General features: G+C 44.8%; 1 protein-coding gene across 7 annotated transcripts in view; it reads right to left on the bottom strand.

Moving 5' to 3' along the window:
- Positions 1-584: 584 nt before the first annotated feature.
- Positions 585-14,852, bottom strand: part of Fyn (FYN proto-oncogene, Src family tyrosine kinase) — a 202,012-nt gene continuing 187,744 nt past the window's right edge. For all 7 annotated transcript variants that reach the window (XM_020177817.2, XM_020177820.2, XM_074076433.1 and 4 more), the window contains 2 exons: positions 12,577-12,708; positions 585-1,240 (listed from right to left, as the gene is read on the bottom strand). In XM_020177817.2, the coding sequence (XP_020033406.1) occupies positions 1,032-1,240; positions 12,577-12,708 (341 nt within the window). In that variant the 3' untranslated portion in view covers positions 585-1,031. The remainder of the gene's footprint in view (positions 1,241-12,576; positions 12,709-14,852) is intronic.

The following is a 14,852-nucleotide window of genomic DNA, read 5'->3' as shown; positions in this document are numbered from 1 at the left end:
TCCCCGTAATTTTTAGTTGCATGAGAAAGTTTAGTTAGGTTGCCATGACTACAATGCTATGGGTTTTAAACCCTTTAAATGTGGTTACACGATTTATTAAAAAAACATTCAAAACATTTTAGCATTCATATTTTTATACAAGAAGTATGTGTAGTAGCCGTCTTCCAGTTCTCTTGGTAGGATTGGCTGTTTGCTTGCTTAAATATGCTCACTTTTAATTTTCAACAACAAATTTCAGTAACTCGGAGCAAATACTGGTAATAGAATTTATGATCTCAGCTCAGGGGTCCTGAAAAAGAGACAAAGTAGCGACCATCTACAGGTACAGTCATGAATTGAAAAGTGCAATCCAAATTAAAAACAAACATGCTTTGTGAGAGCCCAAAAAGAGGTCGCTGGCTTTCAGAATAACACCAGTGCTGTGACGCAGGTTTTGCAGTGAGATCCTTGCTCTGGTCCTGCAGCTTTGTGGCCCAGGCTGGCCACAGTCTCCACATTAGCACCCACATGGTGTATGTACAGGGACATACATTACACAAACTCATATTTATAAAAAAGAAAAAAATACCAAACACCTGTCCTGATTGGTTTTTGTTAAAACATGAAAAAAAATTTTATTGTTTTAGACAAAGAGGCCACTTTTGGAAAATAATACTTTTTTTTAGTTGAATCGGGTGAAGACAGAGTTAAAATCACATAGGATTTGCATTTTAAAAAAAGGAAAGCACTAGGATCGTTGGCACTGGAGTAACTATTTACACTGAACAGAGGTTTGGCCTTTTACATAACATCGATACACTGCATTTCCAAAGTCTGAGAAATAACAAGGTTCTGTCTCGTATGCTTCACAGAGGAGGTTTGGATTTGGGGACAAGTGTCATTAATGCGGGCCATGGAAGTTCGTCAGCTTCAGAGTCACATGCAATCTGATCCTGGACGGTTCTCGCTGCCCGAGGCAGCTGCTACGGAATTGGAAGCTAATGGGGAGGGGTGGGGAGGCCTTGGACAAGGCCTCTCTGCAGACCCGGCTCTCACAGGTTTTCGCCAGGCTGATACTGGGGCTCTGTGGCGGTGAAGTAGTCTTCCAGGAAGCCCTGCAAGTACTCAAAAGTGGGACGTTCTTCTGGGTCCTTTTTCCAGCAATGGATCATGAGCTCGTGCAGAGAGATGGGGCAGTCCTGTGGACAGGGCATCCTGTAACCGCGTTCCACCTGCTCCAGCACCTCCCGGTTGTTCATGCCTGCAAAGACAAGGGCAGTGAGAGCTGTGAGAGCCAGCACTCCTGGGCTCTAGGCACCATGGGCTCCAGGCCCTGACCACAATGCTGGACTCCCTTTCTTCTCCTCTGTGCCTACCCATGGTTAAAACACGGGGAAGACCCCTACCCCACTCATGAATTGAACCGTACCTTTAATGGGATATCCTAATGCACACAATTAACAAAGGAATGCAGAACTCATATATGCAAAAATCCAGACAGTGAATCTCAAAAGCACTGTAAGTGAAAGAAGCCAGACACAAAAGGCAACATACAGTATGATTTCATTGATATAAAATCCTAGAAGAGGCAAAAGACTACAAGGAGAGAAAGCAGATCAGTGGTTGCTCGGGTTGGTGGGGAGGGGTACATGCAAAGGGTCAGAGGGAACTCTGAGGGGTGGCGGAAGTGGTGTGTGACAGGGCCAGCACGCTTTCCCTGTGAAGGGCCAATAGTAAGTATTTTTGGCTGTGTGGGCTGCAAATGATCTCAGTCTTTACAGCCCTGAAAAAAGTACAATAAAACCAGGCTGGGTGCCACGTTTGGCCCAGGGGCTGCAGTGTGCGACCCCAGTTCTACAGCAGGCATGTGGTGGTGTGACTTCATTGAAATTCTTCTTAACATTGAATTTTACTGTATGCAAATTTTACTTCAGTTGAGCAGACACAATATATGAATAAAGCAGACAAAACCTCACCATGTGGAATAAAAGCATACTGCCCCTGCTTATGGCATCTGTAAGCTCCACAGTGACCTTTGTAAGTTAGTTTCCTCATGTATGGGTGAACTCGATGCCCCACTATTGATCTGTTATGCCAGTGTGGCTGGGCACCATTTGGCCTGGTGGCCCCCCAGTGCCGCTCCTGATGGGGAGACATCAGGTGGCACAGTACTGACAGAAGACATCTCAGGAGAGTGAGTTATAGCCCCCCATGTGTTGGCCTTCTTGACAGTACAGGAAATACCACACTCAGGATGAAACGCCCTGGTCCCTTTCTCAACTCCTACCAGGTACTACTCTCCACTTTTCTTTCCCCCTTTTGCCACATCACGTTCTTCCCTCTCCCTGACAAGACCTTGTATGTTTTGGCTACTCCTTGGCCATGAGCCTGTAATCTGGGATCTTCCCTAACTCCTGACCTAGTTACAATAGCAGGAGTTCGATCTCAAGCCAGACTTCTCCCCTAACTCTTGGGGCTGTCACCAGCAGAAAACAACATATGCATGTAGCTCCCTAGAGTTCTGGGGAAGGGGCTGTTGCAAAAAAAGCTTGCTCATGTCAGGACAACCCCCTGTTTTAGGGAAAGGTCTGGTGCAGGGGTGTGGGACCTGCATCAGCCCTGTGCAACACCGCATGGCCTTCTTCTTCAGATGGGTGTTCCCGTGGCTAGTGAGCTTAAATTCTCCAGCTGTTGCAAGCTGTTGGGATATGGGGCAGAAGCTAGAAGCAAGGGAGGCACCTGGGGTGCAGTGAGGGGTGAAAGGCAGCCCTTTCCTGCACTGCTCCGGACAGACAGGGTGAGGGACAGAGGCCAGCATTTCCTTATTGATGCCTCCCAAGTCCAACAAGCTGGGAAAACCAGAAAGGTTTTATACCTCACTTGGCAGCAAAATAGGGGAGAACTGGTCACAAAACCTGCTCTGTGTGAGACCACTCCCTCCCTGTTGTACTTCCTCACGGGCGCTGCTGCCCCTGGCTGTCCCCAGTACTGTGTAAGGCGTTGGCGCTGCGTTGCCTGACTTTCTTACACAGGTCTGACGGGAGGCACATGTGCTCTCCAGGGCTGGCTGGGACCACAGGACCAGGGAGAGAGTTTAATCACACATTGGGACCAGCATTCTCGTAAGCGTTTGCTTTGTCATGTGTTTCAGAGTATTTCAGAAACCACAGGGCCTGCACCTGCAGGAATCCTTCTTGTCCCTGTCCCTGTCAGGAGCCCCAGATACTGGAGGAAAGACAGACAGAAGATTTGAAGCTCAGAGGTGTGATGGGCACTTGCGGAGGTGGCTATAAGCCCCCAGAATGCCTCCTAAGGCTCTAACCTGGCATGGAGATTCTCTGTCCGAAATGGGACCACTGAGCTTAATTAATCGCTCTCCCACAGCTCTGTGTGGCTTGGGTCAGTAAATGTTCCATTTCATTAGAAAACAAATGACTGAAATGGAAATATTTCTCCCCCCTTCTTTTTTAACTCTTAATGCAGTCTCTGCCAATGGAAAGTTTAATTGGCCACTTGGGTCGAGCTTATTTTTCCAGTGCTCAACCCGAAACTTGGATTCAAGTTGCCAGCAGATGTGGCAACTTGAAGCTCGGCATGTCACATCTCCTGAGGCGGCCTCTTCCTGGGCAGCTGTGGCCAGGTGACGGAGCTGTACCTCAGCCTGTGCAGGACGCGGCCAGGACCACACTGTCAGCTCCTGTGCGTGTTCCTCACTCTCCCCTCCTTTCCTGCCTCAGCCCTCCCCTCTGTCTCACTTCGCTTGTTCCTCTTCCCACACTTCTCCCCAGACCTCTCAAAGCCTGGGGAGCAGATGTGTGCAACTCTATGTGCTGGGCCAAGGACAAACATACCACGGACAGCTTTGCCAGAAAAACGGGGTAGTCAACACTGCACTTGGCTGACAATGATAAGTACAATGAGACTAGTTCTCTTCCAGTTATCTGAGGCCAGAACCCACAGGAGCTGACCCATGGACCTGGCATCTCTCCAAGGAACCACTACAATCAAGCTATGGCCACTCAGCAAGGCTCAAGCTAATTTTGATTTTATAAACAGTAGCTCAACTAGATGGATTGTTAGTATTTTTTAAAACAGTATTCTCTGCTGTAAGAACTTTGAAGAACACATTTATTTAAAGAATTTCAGCAAAATGAACTTTACTTTGCACACTACTATAAAGATGGCCATGTTTCCTTTTTGATAATACAGTTTCATCAAAAAGAAAACTACTGTTTCTTCTCTTTTAGCTACCTTACCCAAGACATTGGCCTTACCTAATACCTATGAGGTGAAGGGCAGTAAGTGGGTAGGCCAGTAGGGAGTCTTAAGGGACATGGGGACACAGAGAAGAAAATCTTTTTACTGTACTTCCAACTGAGGAAGCAGACAGGTAAGGAAGAAGAACAGGGGAGAGACAGAAGAGATAGAAACTTTGAAATGTGGCACGTGGGCACATTTTGGGGAAACTGTCATCAACTGCTTGGGCCTCCAGGTGTTCTGGTGGGAGCTGCCTGTGGACGTGCCAGACTCAGAGTTCCCGGGCAGTGTCCTTATTTCCAGCCTTCTGTCAGAGAGGCAACTCAAGGCTCACCAGCAAGCCTAGGTGCCAGTGCCTGGCTCTGTTTCAGCCTCTGTGCCCCTGCAGCTCCATGGAAACAGCCTGCCTTGCTTTCTCCCTGGAGAGTGGGCCATTTTGGAGGGTCATTCTCATAGGACCCAAGTTAATAGTACTTGGTCCGAAGAAAACCTTTGGTCTGCTGTCCAGGACTTCCCTTCAGATCCCTTCTTCCTGGATCCTCCAGTCAAACATGGCCATGGCTACAGCAGCAGATCCAGCCAGCACCCCAGAACACTGCAGTAGAGTCTCCATTTCCAGCTATTATGACTATTATTCTTGGTGAATCATTTTGCTGGCTTCTTCCAGTAAACACAAGAGGTCAAGTTCCAACTCTCATTTTCCAACCCTATTCTGCATTGGTTGACAACAAAATAGATTCTCATATGTGTATATGTTTTCCCTCCCTCCCTCTCTCCTTCCTTCCCTCATTCCCTCTCTCCTTCCCGTCCTCCATTTCTTTTGGGTGGTACTGGGGTTTGAACTCATGGCTTTGCTTTTGCTAGGTAGGTCTCTACCCCTCAAGTAACACCCCCAGTCCTTTGTGCTTTGTTATTTTTCAGATAGAGTATCACTTTTTTGCCCGGGTTGGCCTTGGATTGAAATCCTCCTACATATGCCTTTTGTGTAGCTGGGATTACACATATGCACCACCATGGCTCACTGAATTTTTTTTTTTTTGGCCTGGACTGGCCTCTAAACATTATCCTCCTTTCTCTGCCTCCCACGTAGCTAGGATTACAGGTGTGAGCCACCATGCATGGCCTCTCTCCTTTTCTTTTTAGCATCTCTATTACTCTTTTTTGAGTTGTTAAGTGAACTCAGTAAACTTCGTCCCCTCTTTTCTTTTTGATTTTTTAGGGAAGGAATAAAAATTGCTTTCTTTGGCAAAGCACTGGATTGCTTTCTTTGGCAATGTCACTTCTGGATGTCAGATTTTGCATCTTTCTGCAGGTGACTTGATTTCCCTTGGCCTCAGTTTCTCCAATTGTCAACAAAATATCTTGACTCGCTGCATTTTCAGCTGTTTGAATAAAACATCTTGTATATAGGAAAAGTGTGTTTTATAGCTTTTCATTTCACAGCTTCCCCATACAGACCTCTGAGGGCCGTATCTGCACAATCTGGCTTTAACTGTTATCTGTTCACGTTTGCATCTGGATTTGACAATGGGCTGCACAACCTTGATTTTGGTGTCATGTGAGTAATTAAATACTTTAACAATGGGAATGATGTTTGGGTTATCTAATACCAAATTTCTTTTGCACACTGAGCTTTCCATTCAAAGGAAATGCTAGTATACTGTGCATGAGGCCTCCTTGCTTCTCTGCATAAACCCTGTAAAAAGCCCCTTCTGTTTACTTGTCTGCTGAGAGCTGCCATACTGATGCTGAGAGGAAGGAGAGCAGAGTTAATAGTGCCTGCTCAGCAGGTGTCTGTGCCATCACCATCGTAGAACCACTGCTCAACTCATCAGATCATCAGATGCTCTCCTTATCTTAGGGCAACAACCAGGAGGCTCCGGTTAGGCTTTGGTATAGGATCACAGTCAAAATTTTGGGCAGAGGGAGGCTAATCAAAGAGCACAGATGAAAATAAAGGGCTGGTTTTGAGAAGGCACAGTTATTTCCACCTTTGTTTTTTTGCTGCCCATCTTACCAGATTACCTCAGGGTGGATATTTTTATTAAGCCCATTGTATTAATAAACAGAAATGATGACTGCAGGTACCATATACACAAAGCTAATTTCAAATTGATAATGCAGTGTCATAAAGAACTCCTTTGGCTGGTGAAGTGGCTCAAGCAGCAGAGCGCCTGCCTAGCAAGCGTAAGACCCTGAGTTCAAACCTCAGTGCCACACACACACACAAGAACTCCTCTGTCCAGAACATGAGGCGTGAAGCTGGGTGAGGGTCCCAGCTGAAGGCCAGCAGCCTGCACAGCTGAGAAGGAAGAGCAGTAGCGTGCAGGGCTTAGAATGCAGGTCTTGGAGTGGAAAGTCCCTTTGTGGCTTCACACACATTCTCCTGTTCCCTCTCCTCTTCTCACCAGCCACACTGACCAAGAGAAACCTTGTAGGGAGGGTGAAAGCATGACCTCTGGACACTCCAGGCAGGATCCCCTCTGGGAGGGAACACGGTGAGCCGAAGGCAATGCTGCAGGGACTGTGGACAGGGCAGGGAGGGCAGAGGATGCTGAACCCTAGGCTAAGGTTAGAGGCATCATCCTGGTTGTTGTTCCTGTCTGCAGAGTCCTAATCTCTTCCGACCTTAGAGAAATCTGCTCCTCTAAGCAGGTTGAGCACGGGAATGTGCATCTATGGTTGAGGGCGCCAAGGCAGAGGGAGGATCAGGGCAGGATCTGTAATTCTTCTTTTTTTTTTTTATGGTACTGGAGTTTGAATTCAGGGCCTCATCTGAGCCATGCCCCCTGTGCTTTTTGCTTTAGTTTGTTTTTCAGATAGGGTTTTGAGCTTTTGCCTGGGCAGGACTTGGACCATGATCCTCTTACCTCAGCCTCCCAAGTAGCTGGGATTCTCCAGGCATGTGCTAAGGTGCTCAGTTGGGATTTTAACTCTTTAAGGAAGATATTACTAGTTTTGCTAGTTTCCCTAACATCCTCTTCAAGTCATTATCAAGTGACTAGATGCATTCAAGTAAATCAAACAGCTGTCACTTGCTAAAAGATTTGAAAGTGATTCAAACACATGAGTAAATGAGATTTGCTTAAAAGAATATTCCTGCTCTGCCAGATTCTGCCAAATACACAAAGCAGGTGTCCAGTTAAGGGCCAGGACACAGGGTGGCTGGGACATTTTGCCTATAATGGTGTTGGAAGAGGATGTTTTATCAAAGGGTCAATTTCCCAGAACTACTCTGAGGGCAGATGCTACACCTCATGACAGGGAAAATACAGACATAATAATCTGTGTGTGAAGGTGATGGAATACAGTTAAAAGCCTTTGCAGGCTATGGGCCAAATTAAAAAATCTTAGTGCAAAAAACTCATAGGTTTTTTCCCCCAGTCTTATTCATTTACTCACTTATTTGCTTACAGACGCTGTGCTGAGAACTGGGAAAACATAAAAGGAACTCCCTTACCCTGGAGAGGGCAGAGCTCCTGGGAAATGCAGACACGTAACAGGTGCTGCTTCCAGGACTCCTGAAAGCAGGCTGAAGGGGACATAGATTTAGTGTGGTCGTGAGAAAGGATGCACAAAGGAGGTTATGTTTGGATGGGCTTTGAAGGATTCTGGGCAGAAGAGAGATTTGCATGTTCAAGAGAGGTTTTTTAGGCCAGGTGGGGTGGCAATGCCTGTAATCCTAGCAGTCAGGAGGCTGAAGCAGGAAGATTGTGAGTTTGAGGCCAACCTGGGCTATATAGTGCGACTCTGTCCCAAAAAAACAAAACCAAAATATATAATGGAGTATGAACTTGTTCAAAGTACACTGTACATTGTATGGAATTACAATAGAACCCCCGTGTATTATTAATGCAAGCTAATTCAAACATAGTAGTAATAAAAAGAGGTCTCTTGGTGTGTCCAGGGAAGAGTGTGAAGGGAGGTGAGTAGCAAGAAAGAAATAAGGAGTCAGATCATGTCACTCTCCCTCACAGCCACTCACTTCTCATGCACTAAGAATAAAAGCAGAAATCCAAACAATTACCTGGGAAGGCCCTATCCCATGTATCCTGGGTCTCCCTGCTCTCTGTGCTCTAGCTACACTGGCCTGCAGTTTTGCCTGGCCTTTGCAATCTGCAGTGGTCACTTTCCCTTCCTTCAGACACCTATCTAGCCTGGGCCTGGCTTCCTTCAGGTCTGCACTTGATGGCACCTCCCCAGTGAGCGCTACCATTGCCCTCTCCTGGCCACCCTCCTTCCCTTTCTTGATTTATTTTCTCCCTTCTCATCACCACCAGCCAACAGTCAATTTTGGTTGTTTGTCCTTGTGTAGGGTCTGTCTCCTTCAAGAAGAAAGGTCACAAGCGCAGTTTTCATGTTGGCGCACTGCTACATTCCTGGGCATGGAACAGCCCCTGGCATATGGTAGGCATTCAATAACTATTGTGGAATGAATGAAGGAAAGGCTGATGAAGGACCACACAGAACAAAGATTCCTGGAGTTATGTGAAGGGCAAGGGAAAGCCCTGGGTGTTTTTAACTAGGACTAGAGTAAGATAACTGGTCTGAGTTTTCTAGGAGGACTAGAAAACTAGTCCTGTCTGACAATTGTGGCTGACAATGACAGAATGGTGGTGGAGGAGTGGGGACAGGGAGAAACCAGAGGCAGGAAGTTCCATTGGGAGATCACTACCCTGTCAGTGGATGACAGCTTGACAGGGGCAATGGTAGTGAAGACAGATAGGAAAAAGATTTGAGAGAAATTCTGAAGGTGGAATGACCAGCTAAAATGCATAACTCTAATTTTATGCATCCACTCCAGAAAACTGTTTTTACTTAAATATTTTCATTTCTCATATACAATATCAGTTCATCAGGATAAAATGAGTTCTAATTTTGATGCAAAGAATGGCTCAAAACCCTGGCTTACAGAAAAGTGAGCTAGATTGCAATGCTGAAAATGCATTCAGGTCAGGCTGCCAGAAGGGAAGGGATAAAACGGAGCTGTTCTTTGGAGTTGTTTTCATCTTTGCTACGCATCTCAGAGGCAGCCCTCCTTGCTTGGAAAGGCGCTGCAACTCTGCTGCATCACCTCACAGTTAATCTCAGCTTTATATTTTGATATTCCTTGTTTGGTTTCAAGGCTCTCTTTCACTTTGAGATTGTCCTTCTTTCCTTTCTTTTTGCCCATTCCTTTCACAAAATGTGCTTACTAATTAACTGATCCAATATTTTACTGGCTGCTAATCTGTTTGCCCTTCATTTGGTCACACCTCACATACTGTTCTAACTTCCTTCTCTGATGTTCTTTTCTGGACTTTCATGCTGAGCAGAAATGCTTGGAGAGCTTTTGAAAAACTCACTTATAAGTCACCTTTTCCTCTTCCACCTTTATTTTTACCTATCAGCCAAGTACCTCTCCTATGTGACAACGTGACAAAGAGCTATTCTCAGGTATGGAAGAATTCAGAAAAGTGTACCACCACCTATCATTCTTCAAAAAAGAATTACTTAGAAGTCAACTGAGCAATTACCATGTCACAATATAGAATGGAAGTCACTGATGGACAGGGAAGGGGAGTCTTTCCTGGGGTCCCACCAACAGACACCAAGGCCTGATGCAGAAGAGTCGAGCAGAGGCACATACTCCTCAGCATACACTGACTGAACTGACCACACCAACGACCATGGTGACATCTGGATGAAACTTAATGAAACTGTTTGTACCTTGGAATTGTTATCTTCATTAAGATAACCCTACAATTGTAATCCCTCTGTAGAATTTCCTCCCTCAAGAAGTTTTCTGTCACATTGAGAAGTCCAATTAAATACAATTATTTGTATTTAAAAATTAAAAACTGAATTAAAAAACAAAAGAAGTGCCCATGGCTAGGAGAAGAGGCTTTGGAATGATTTTCTATGGCTTTCTGTTGAGGAGAAAGCTCACATCACCTCCTCCCCTGACCCAGCTCCCTAGCCACCACTGCCAACCAGCTGGACCCCCAGCTGGGCCCCACATCTCCACATAGCAGTGCACGAGACCATGAGGTGCCTCACAACTTGCACTTGCCTCCTTTCCGGGAGCATCCAGGGGCTGCACCTCACACACGCTCTTCTCAGATCCACCCTGCAGCTCCCTGGGGCTTTCCAGTGTGTCAAGCTTAGGATATTCTGGCTTCCTTGATGTGGAGAGGCCCTCCTTGCCTTCCACAGTCTGGCTTACTTGTCTTCTCCATAAGGCTCCCCTTCTCCACCTCCCCATGGCAGGCATGGAAGCCCACCACACTTCACAGTTGCTCATGGACATAACTATGTGTAATATGCTGAGCTCTCTTCTCACTTCAAACTCCTTTGCTACCTTTTGGGGTCCTTGGAGAGAGGCTCCTCTCAGCAACTGCAGGATGTAGGGACCTGAAGTAGGTTCCCCTGGCCCCATTATGAGAATTAAGGTTTGGGGCACACCGTGGGTGCATTCAAGTAATCTACAATCTACCCTTGCAGGGGACTTCCTCTAATAATAACTACATCACAGTAAGGCTGGTTTCCTCCTCGAGCCCCAAGTGGGCACTACCTGGCTGACTGTAAGCTCCATGAGCACAGGGGCTGCATTTAGTTCTCTCTCAGCACCTAGAACAGTCCCTGGTTTGAAGCAGGCCACCCGAGAGCATGAATGTCTTATTTGTACTATTCCCAGGGGGAACCAATGCCTGGCAAAGTTCCCATTGACTGAAGCAATGCTAAGTGAATGAATCCTAGTCTAAATTGTAAAAAGAGGCCATTTTCTTTAAACTAAAACTCAATCTGACAAAAGCCGCAGTCTCAGAACACACCTGCCTTCCCACTTGGAGACTCCCACTTCCTCCCCTTTGTCTTGGCTTCTATATGTGACCCCGAGAAACAAAAAGCAGTTTAGTATTACTGGAAGGAAAGGTTTCACAGAAACGCAAAACAACATTAACCTTTCTCCCGACTGCATTGAACACACCAGGTGACTATAAACCTGGGGGAATCAGGAAAAAATTAGTTCAAAATGCAGATAAGAAGAAAAGAGGTGCCTTCACATCTTTAAAATCCCCAGACTGGCACATATTCTCCCTTGAGAAGCAATTCAAAAGCACCCATGCTGTGCTCCCGCCCTCTCCAGGGCAGCCCTTTCTTTTGTGCTGGTTGGCTATTCCCTGAGTGTCTGCCCACTTGTGCATGCGGGAGCAGCAGCCGCCCTCAGCATCAATAAACTGACTTACATCCACATCTCTAAATGCCAGTCTGGCATGTCACAGACATGGATTTTGTCAATTTTGCTTGGTGTCAACTTGGCTCTCCTACTCTTGAAGCTATACCAACCCAGAAGGAGATCTTCTTACATGAACTCCATGTTTTCTGAAGATGACCAGAAACAATCACATAAAATGAACAAAGAGATTACAAATTAATTGGCTCTCCCTGGCTCCTCTGACTGCAAAGATATGATTACAATCCCAGGATTTGCAAAAGACTTACAGTCCTCATTAATCTCCACTATCGCTTCCATCACTGTGCTGATTTTTTTTAAAGCTTCCTTTTTAGGCAGGGAAAGGGAGAGCTATGTTCTTCCTTTGCTCAGCAGTAACTAAAAAATATGTCCTTAACATTTCAAGAAGCAGATCGTCCCTGCACTATAGCCACTAAAGCGTGGAGGTGAAATGGTACAAGTGCCCTTTATGCCTCCATCTGTCTAAATTAATGAATTTAAGCATGGATAGCATCAACCCATGGTTTCTTTGGAGAGCATGAATCTGACAATCGGGACAACTCCAGGGTCTCAGGATGTCCAGTTCTTCTGTACTCCATGCTTTTGTGCAGCCTATATGGACTGCTCAGCAAAAGGCAGAGAATGGTGTCTAAATTGCCTTTCGTGTGCCTCTGCTCTCTGGCCATCTGGAGCTGGGGCCTGCAGAGATAACAGGTCCAGGCATCTTTCTGCCAGGTTTGCTCCATGGGTCAGTGCTACAGTATGATCAAAAAGCAGTGGGGGCTTTTCTCCTTCTCTTTCCCAGACATGTCTGCAAACTCTATTTGGACGGAGGCTCTGCCAGTGACATTTCTACTCTGGGAGCCGTGACACATGCTCCTACTGAGAGTGGAGAGATTCCATGAACTAGGGGGACTGAGGCATTCATCCTGGATGCTTATTACATTAATCCTGGCACACAGGCCACAGTAGCTCCTGGTCTGCTTTTCTCTGGCTAAACCCGTTTGTGTTCTTCCAACTCCTGCTCAGCAGAATGCAGGGCTTACTATGGCAACTGGGTGAGGTGTCCTTAAAGGCTGTCAAAAAGGAATCCATCAGAGGCCCATTTCCAAGGATCCTGATCTTACCTGGGTATGGCACTCTTCCTTTGGTGACCAGCTCTGTGAGTAAGATTCCAAAAGACCACACGTCAGACTTGATGGTGAATCTCCCATACAGGGCTGCTTCGGGTGCTGTCCACTTAATGGGGAACTTTGCACCTGTAGGATGAAGATCTCATTACTCATCAGGCAGAGGGCCCGTGCTGGGCAAGAAAGGAAGGAAAACCAACTGGAAGCCACCTCCAGGGAGCAGACTTATAGAGGAGGACAGAAGAGGATGAAACAGGAACAGTCTGGGATTGAGAAGATGTATGGTGTGGGTCTGCCTGTGTGACCTTAAGCAAGTCAATTTAATTTAAATTTTCCCATCAAAGAGTTGGACTTCAAAGTATTTAAGGTACTCTGAAGTACCTTAATACTCAATAATGGGGTGGGTGCTGACTTCTTCAATCTATGACCACACCAAGTGGTACAGGTTTGGTCTGGAACAGGTTTCCTGACTTGTAATTTAGGAAATATATATACATAATATATATATTTATGTATATGTTTATATTGTTTTGAAATAATGCTGTATTTTAATAAATACACATAATCATGCTATTCTCATGAATCCTCATATAAGATCATAGTTTGGTCTTGCAAGGTATACCAACCAAATCCATCAAATTCTTCCAGGGTGGAGACAATTGGATGTGGCCCATAAGTTATGTTGAAATGGACTTTATTTCCCCAAGGCCTTCCACACCCACATCAGAGAAATGATTTTATCTCTGGCTGCTTCCCTGCCTACACTTTCTTTTCTCCATCCTTTCTCCTATAGAGGCCATCTTTACTCCTAGATGGTTTTTTCTTCTGCACTGTTCGATCCCTTCCTAACTCCCTAACTTTCTCCTACCAGCAGGAGAGGGTACAATTTAATGGTTGTTTTTAAAGAGAGGTCTTACAAATTTGACTTCTTAAGACCAAGGAGACTGCCAATGTCAGTAGAATCATGACTTTTAAATTTCTCTGATCATTAAAAGAATCCTCTCTCAAAACCCAAAGGAAGGGAGGGGTCCACCCTGCTTTTTACAGTGCTAGATGTACAGAGAATTAAAATGAACCCAGAAGCCCATGTTCTCACACATTAGGCTCAGCAATTATAAAGCAGTTCCAGAAGTTTCACTGAACAAAGAAAAATACAAGGAATTTTTATTACTCATGCAAACACAATAATATGTTTAAAGTATGTTAATTATGCCTAGGAGCTCCTAAAAAAATCATACAAAGGCCTGGCAAAACTCAGGAATCTTCAATGAAAATTCAGTATGAGCAAAAGTAGCAAATGATTAAAATCTTTAAATTAGCAAGGTTTTAATACCCAGACATATGATTAATTATGGCAATTAGATTTTGTTTTAAATAAAGCACATGATAACAACTTTAGCAAATCTACCCTGGCATTTTCTGGCAACGTAATTTTCATTTCCATCTCTTCTATGCTGGTGTGAAATGAAATAAGAAAAAAATCCTACTATTTCACTGTGGCATGTCATGTTAACACTGGAGCAGGAAAGGTATTCTATAGTTTTCTTCTGCTTTTTACACATTGTTACTTTTAATTAGCTATGTTTTTCAAGCATAATTACTTATATCGTCCCTTAACTGCTGATGATTCCACATAAGACCTGGTATTCTCTGAACACTTTTTGTTCTAAAGTTTGTTTCAAAGCATTTGCCTCACACTTTGTCTCTCGAGTATTCTATTCAGGTGGCTTTGTATTCTGAGCCACTGAGATTAATGTGACAGATTTCCTTCAAGTGTCAAGAAGACTCTGCCCTGGACCAAACCTCAGCTGGAGTTCTCTTACTTCAGAGAATTAAAGATATATTAAAGTCATTCCTACTTAAACCATCTCTCAGGCCAAATGGCTTGGAAATCTCTGACCATCTCTGAAGCACATGTTGTGCAGACAAACTGTAAATAAAATGGCAAGAAAAGAGTTTTTTTTTTTCTTTTTTCCTTGCTTGGACTCATGCAACATTGGGGGGTGCAGAAAGTAAACTATGTAAAATTTGGATAAAGTCATTCTGGATTTTCGGAAGGGAAATTTCATAATTTCAGGTTAAAAAAAGACAGTATATCAGCCATTTGTACTAGCTTGCTTTATTGTTTTCTCATGTTATAATCTATAATAAAGATAATAATATGTAAACTTCCAGGAAAAACTAGAAACACTAATGTCATGGATCTTTGACAGGAAATCATTTATAGATATGTGTTTTGACTTATTAGCAGGAGCTTAAATAAATTTATTTTG

The sequence above is a fragment of the Castor canadensis genome, chromosome 1, assembly GCF_047511655.1.
Source record: "Castor canadensis chromosome 1, mCasCan1.hap1v2, whole genome shotgun sequence".
Classification (NCBI taxonomy): domain Eukaryota; kingdom Metazoa; phylum Chordata; class Mammalia; order Rodentia; family Castoridae; genus Castor; species Castor canadensis.
The sequence above is the reverse complement of the archived record's forward strand: the minus strand, read 5'-3'. Positions and strand labels throughout refer to the sequence as shown.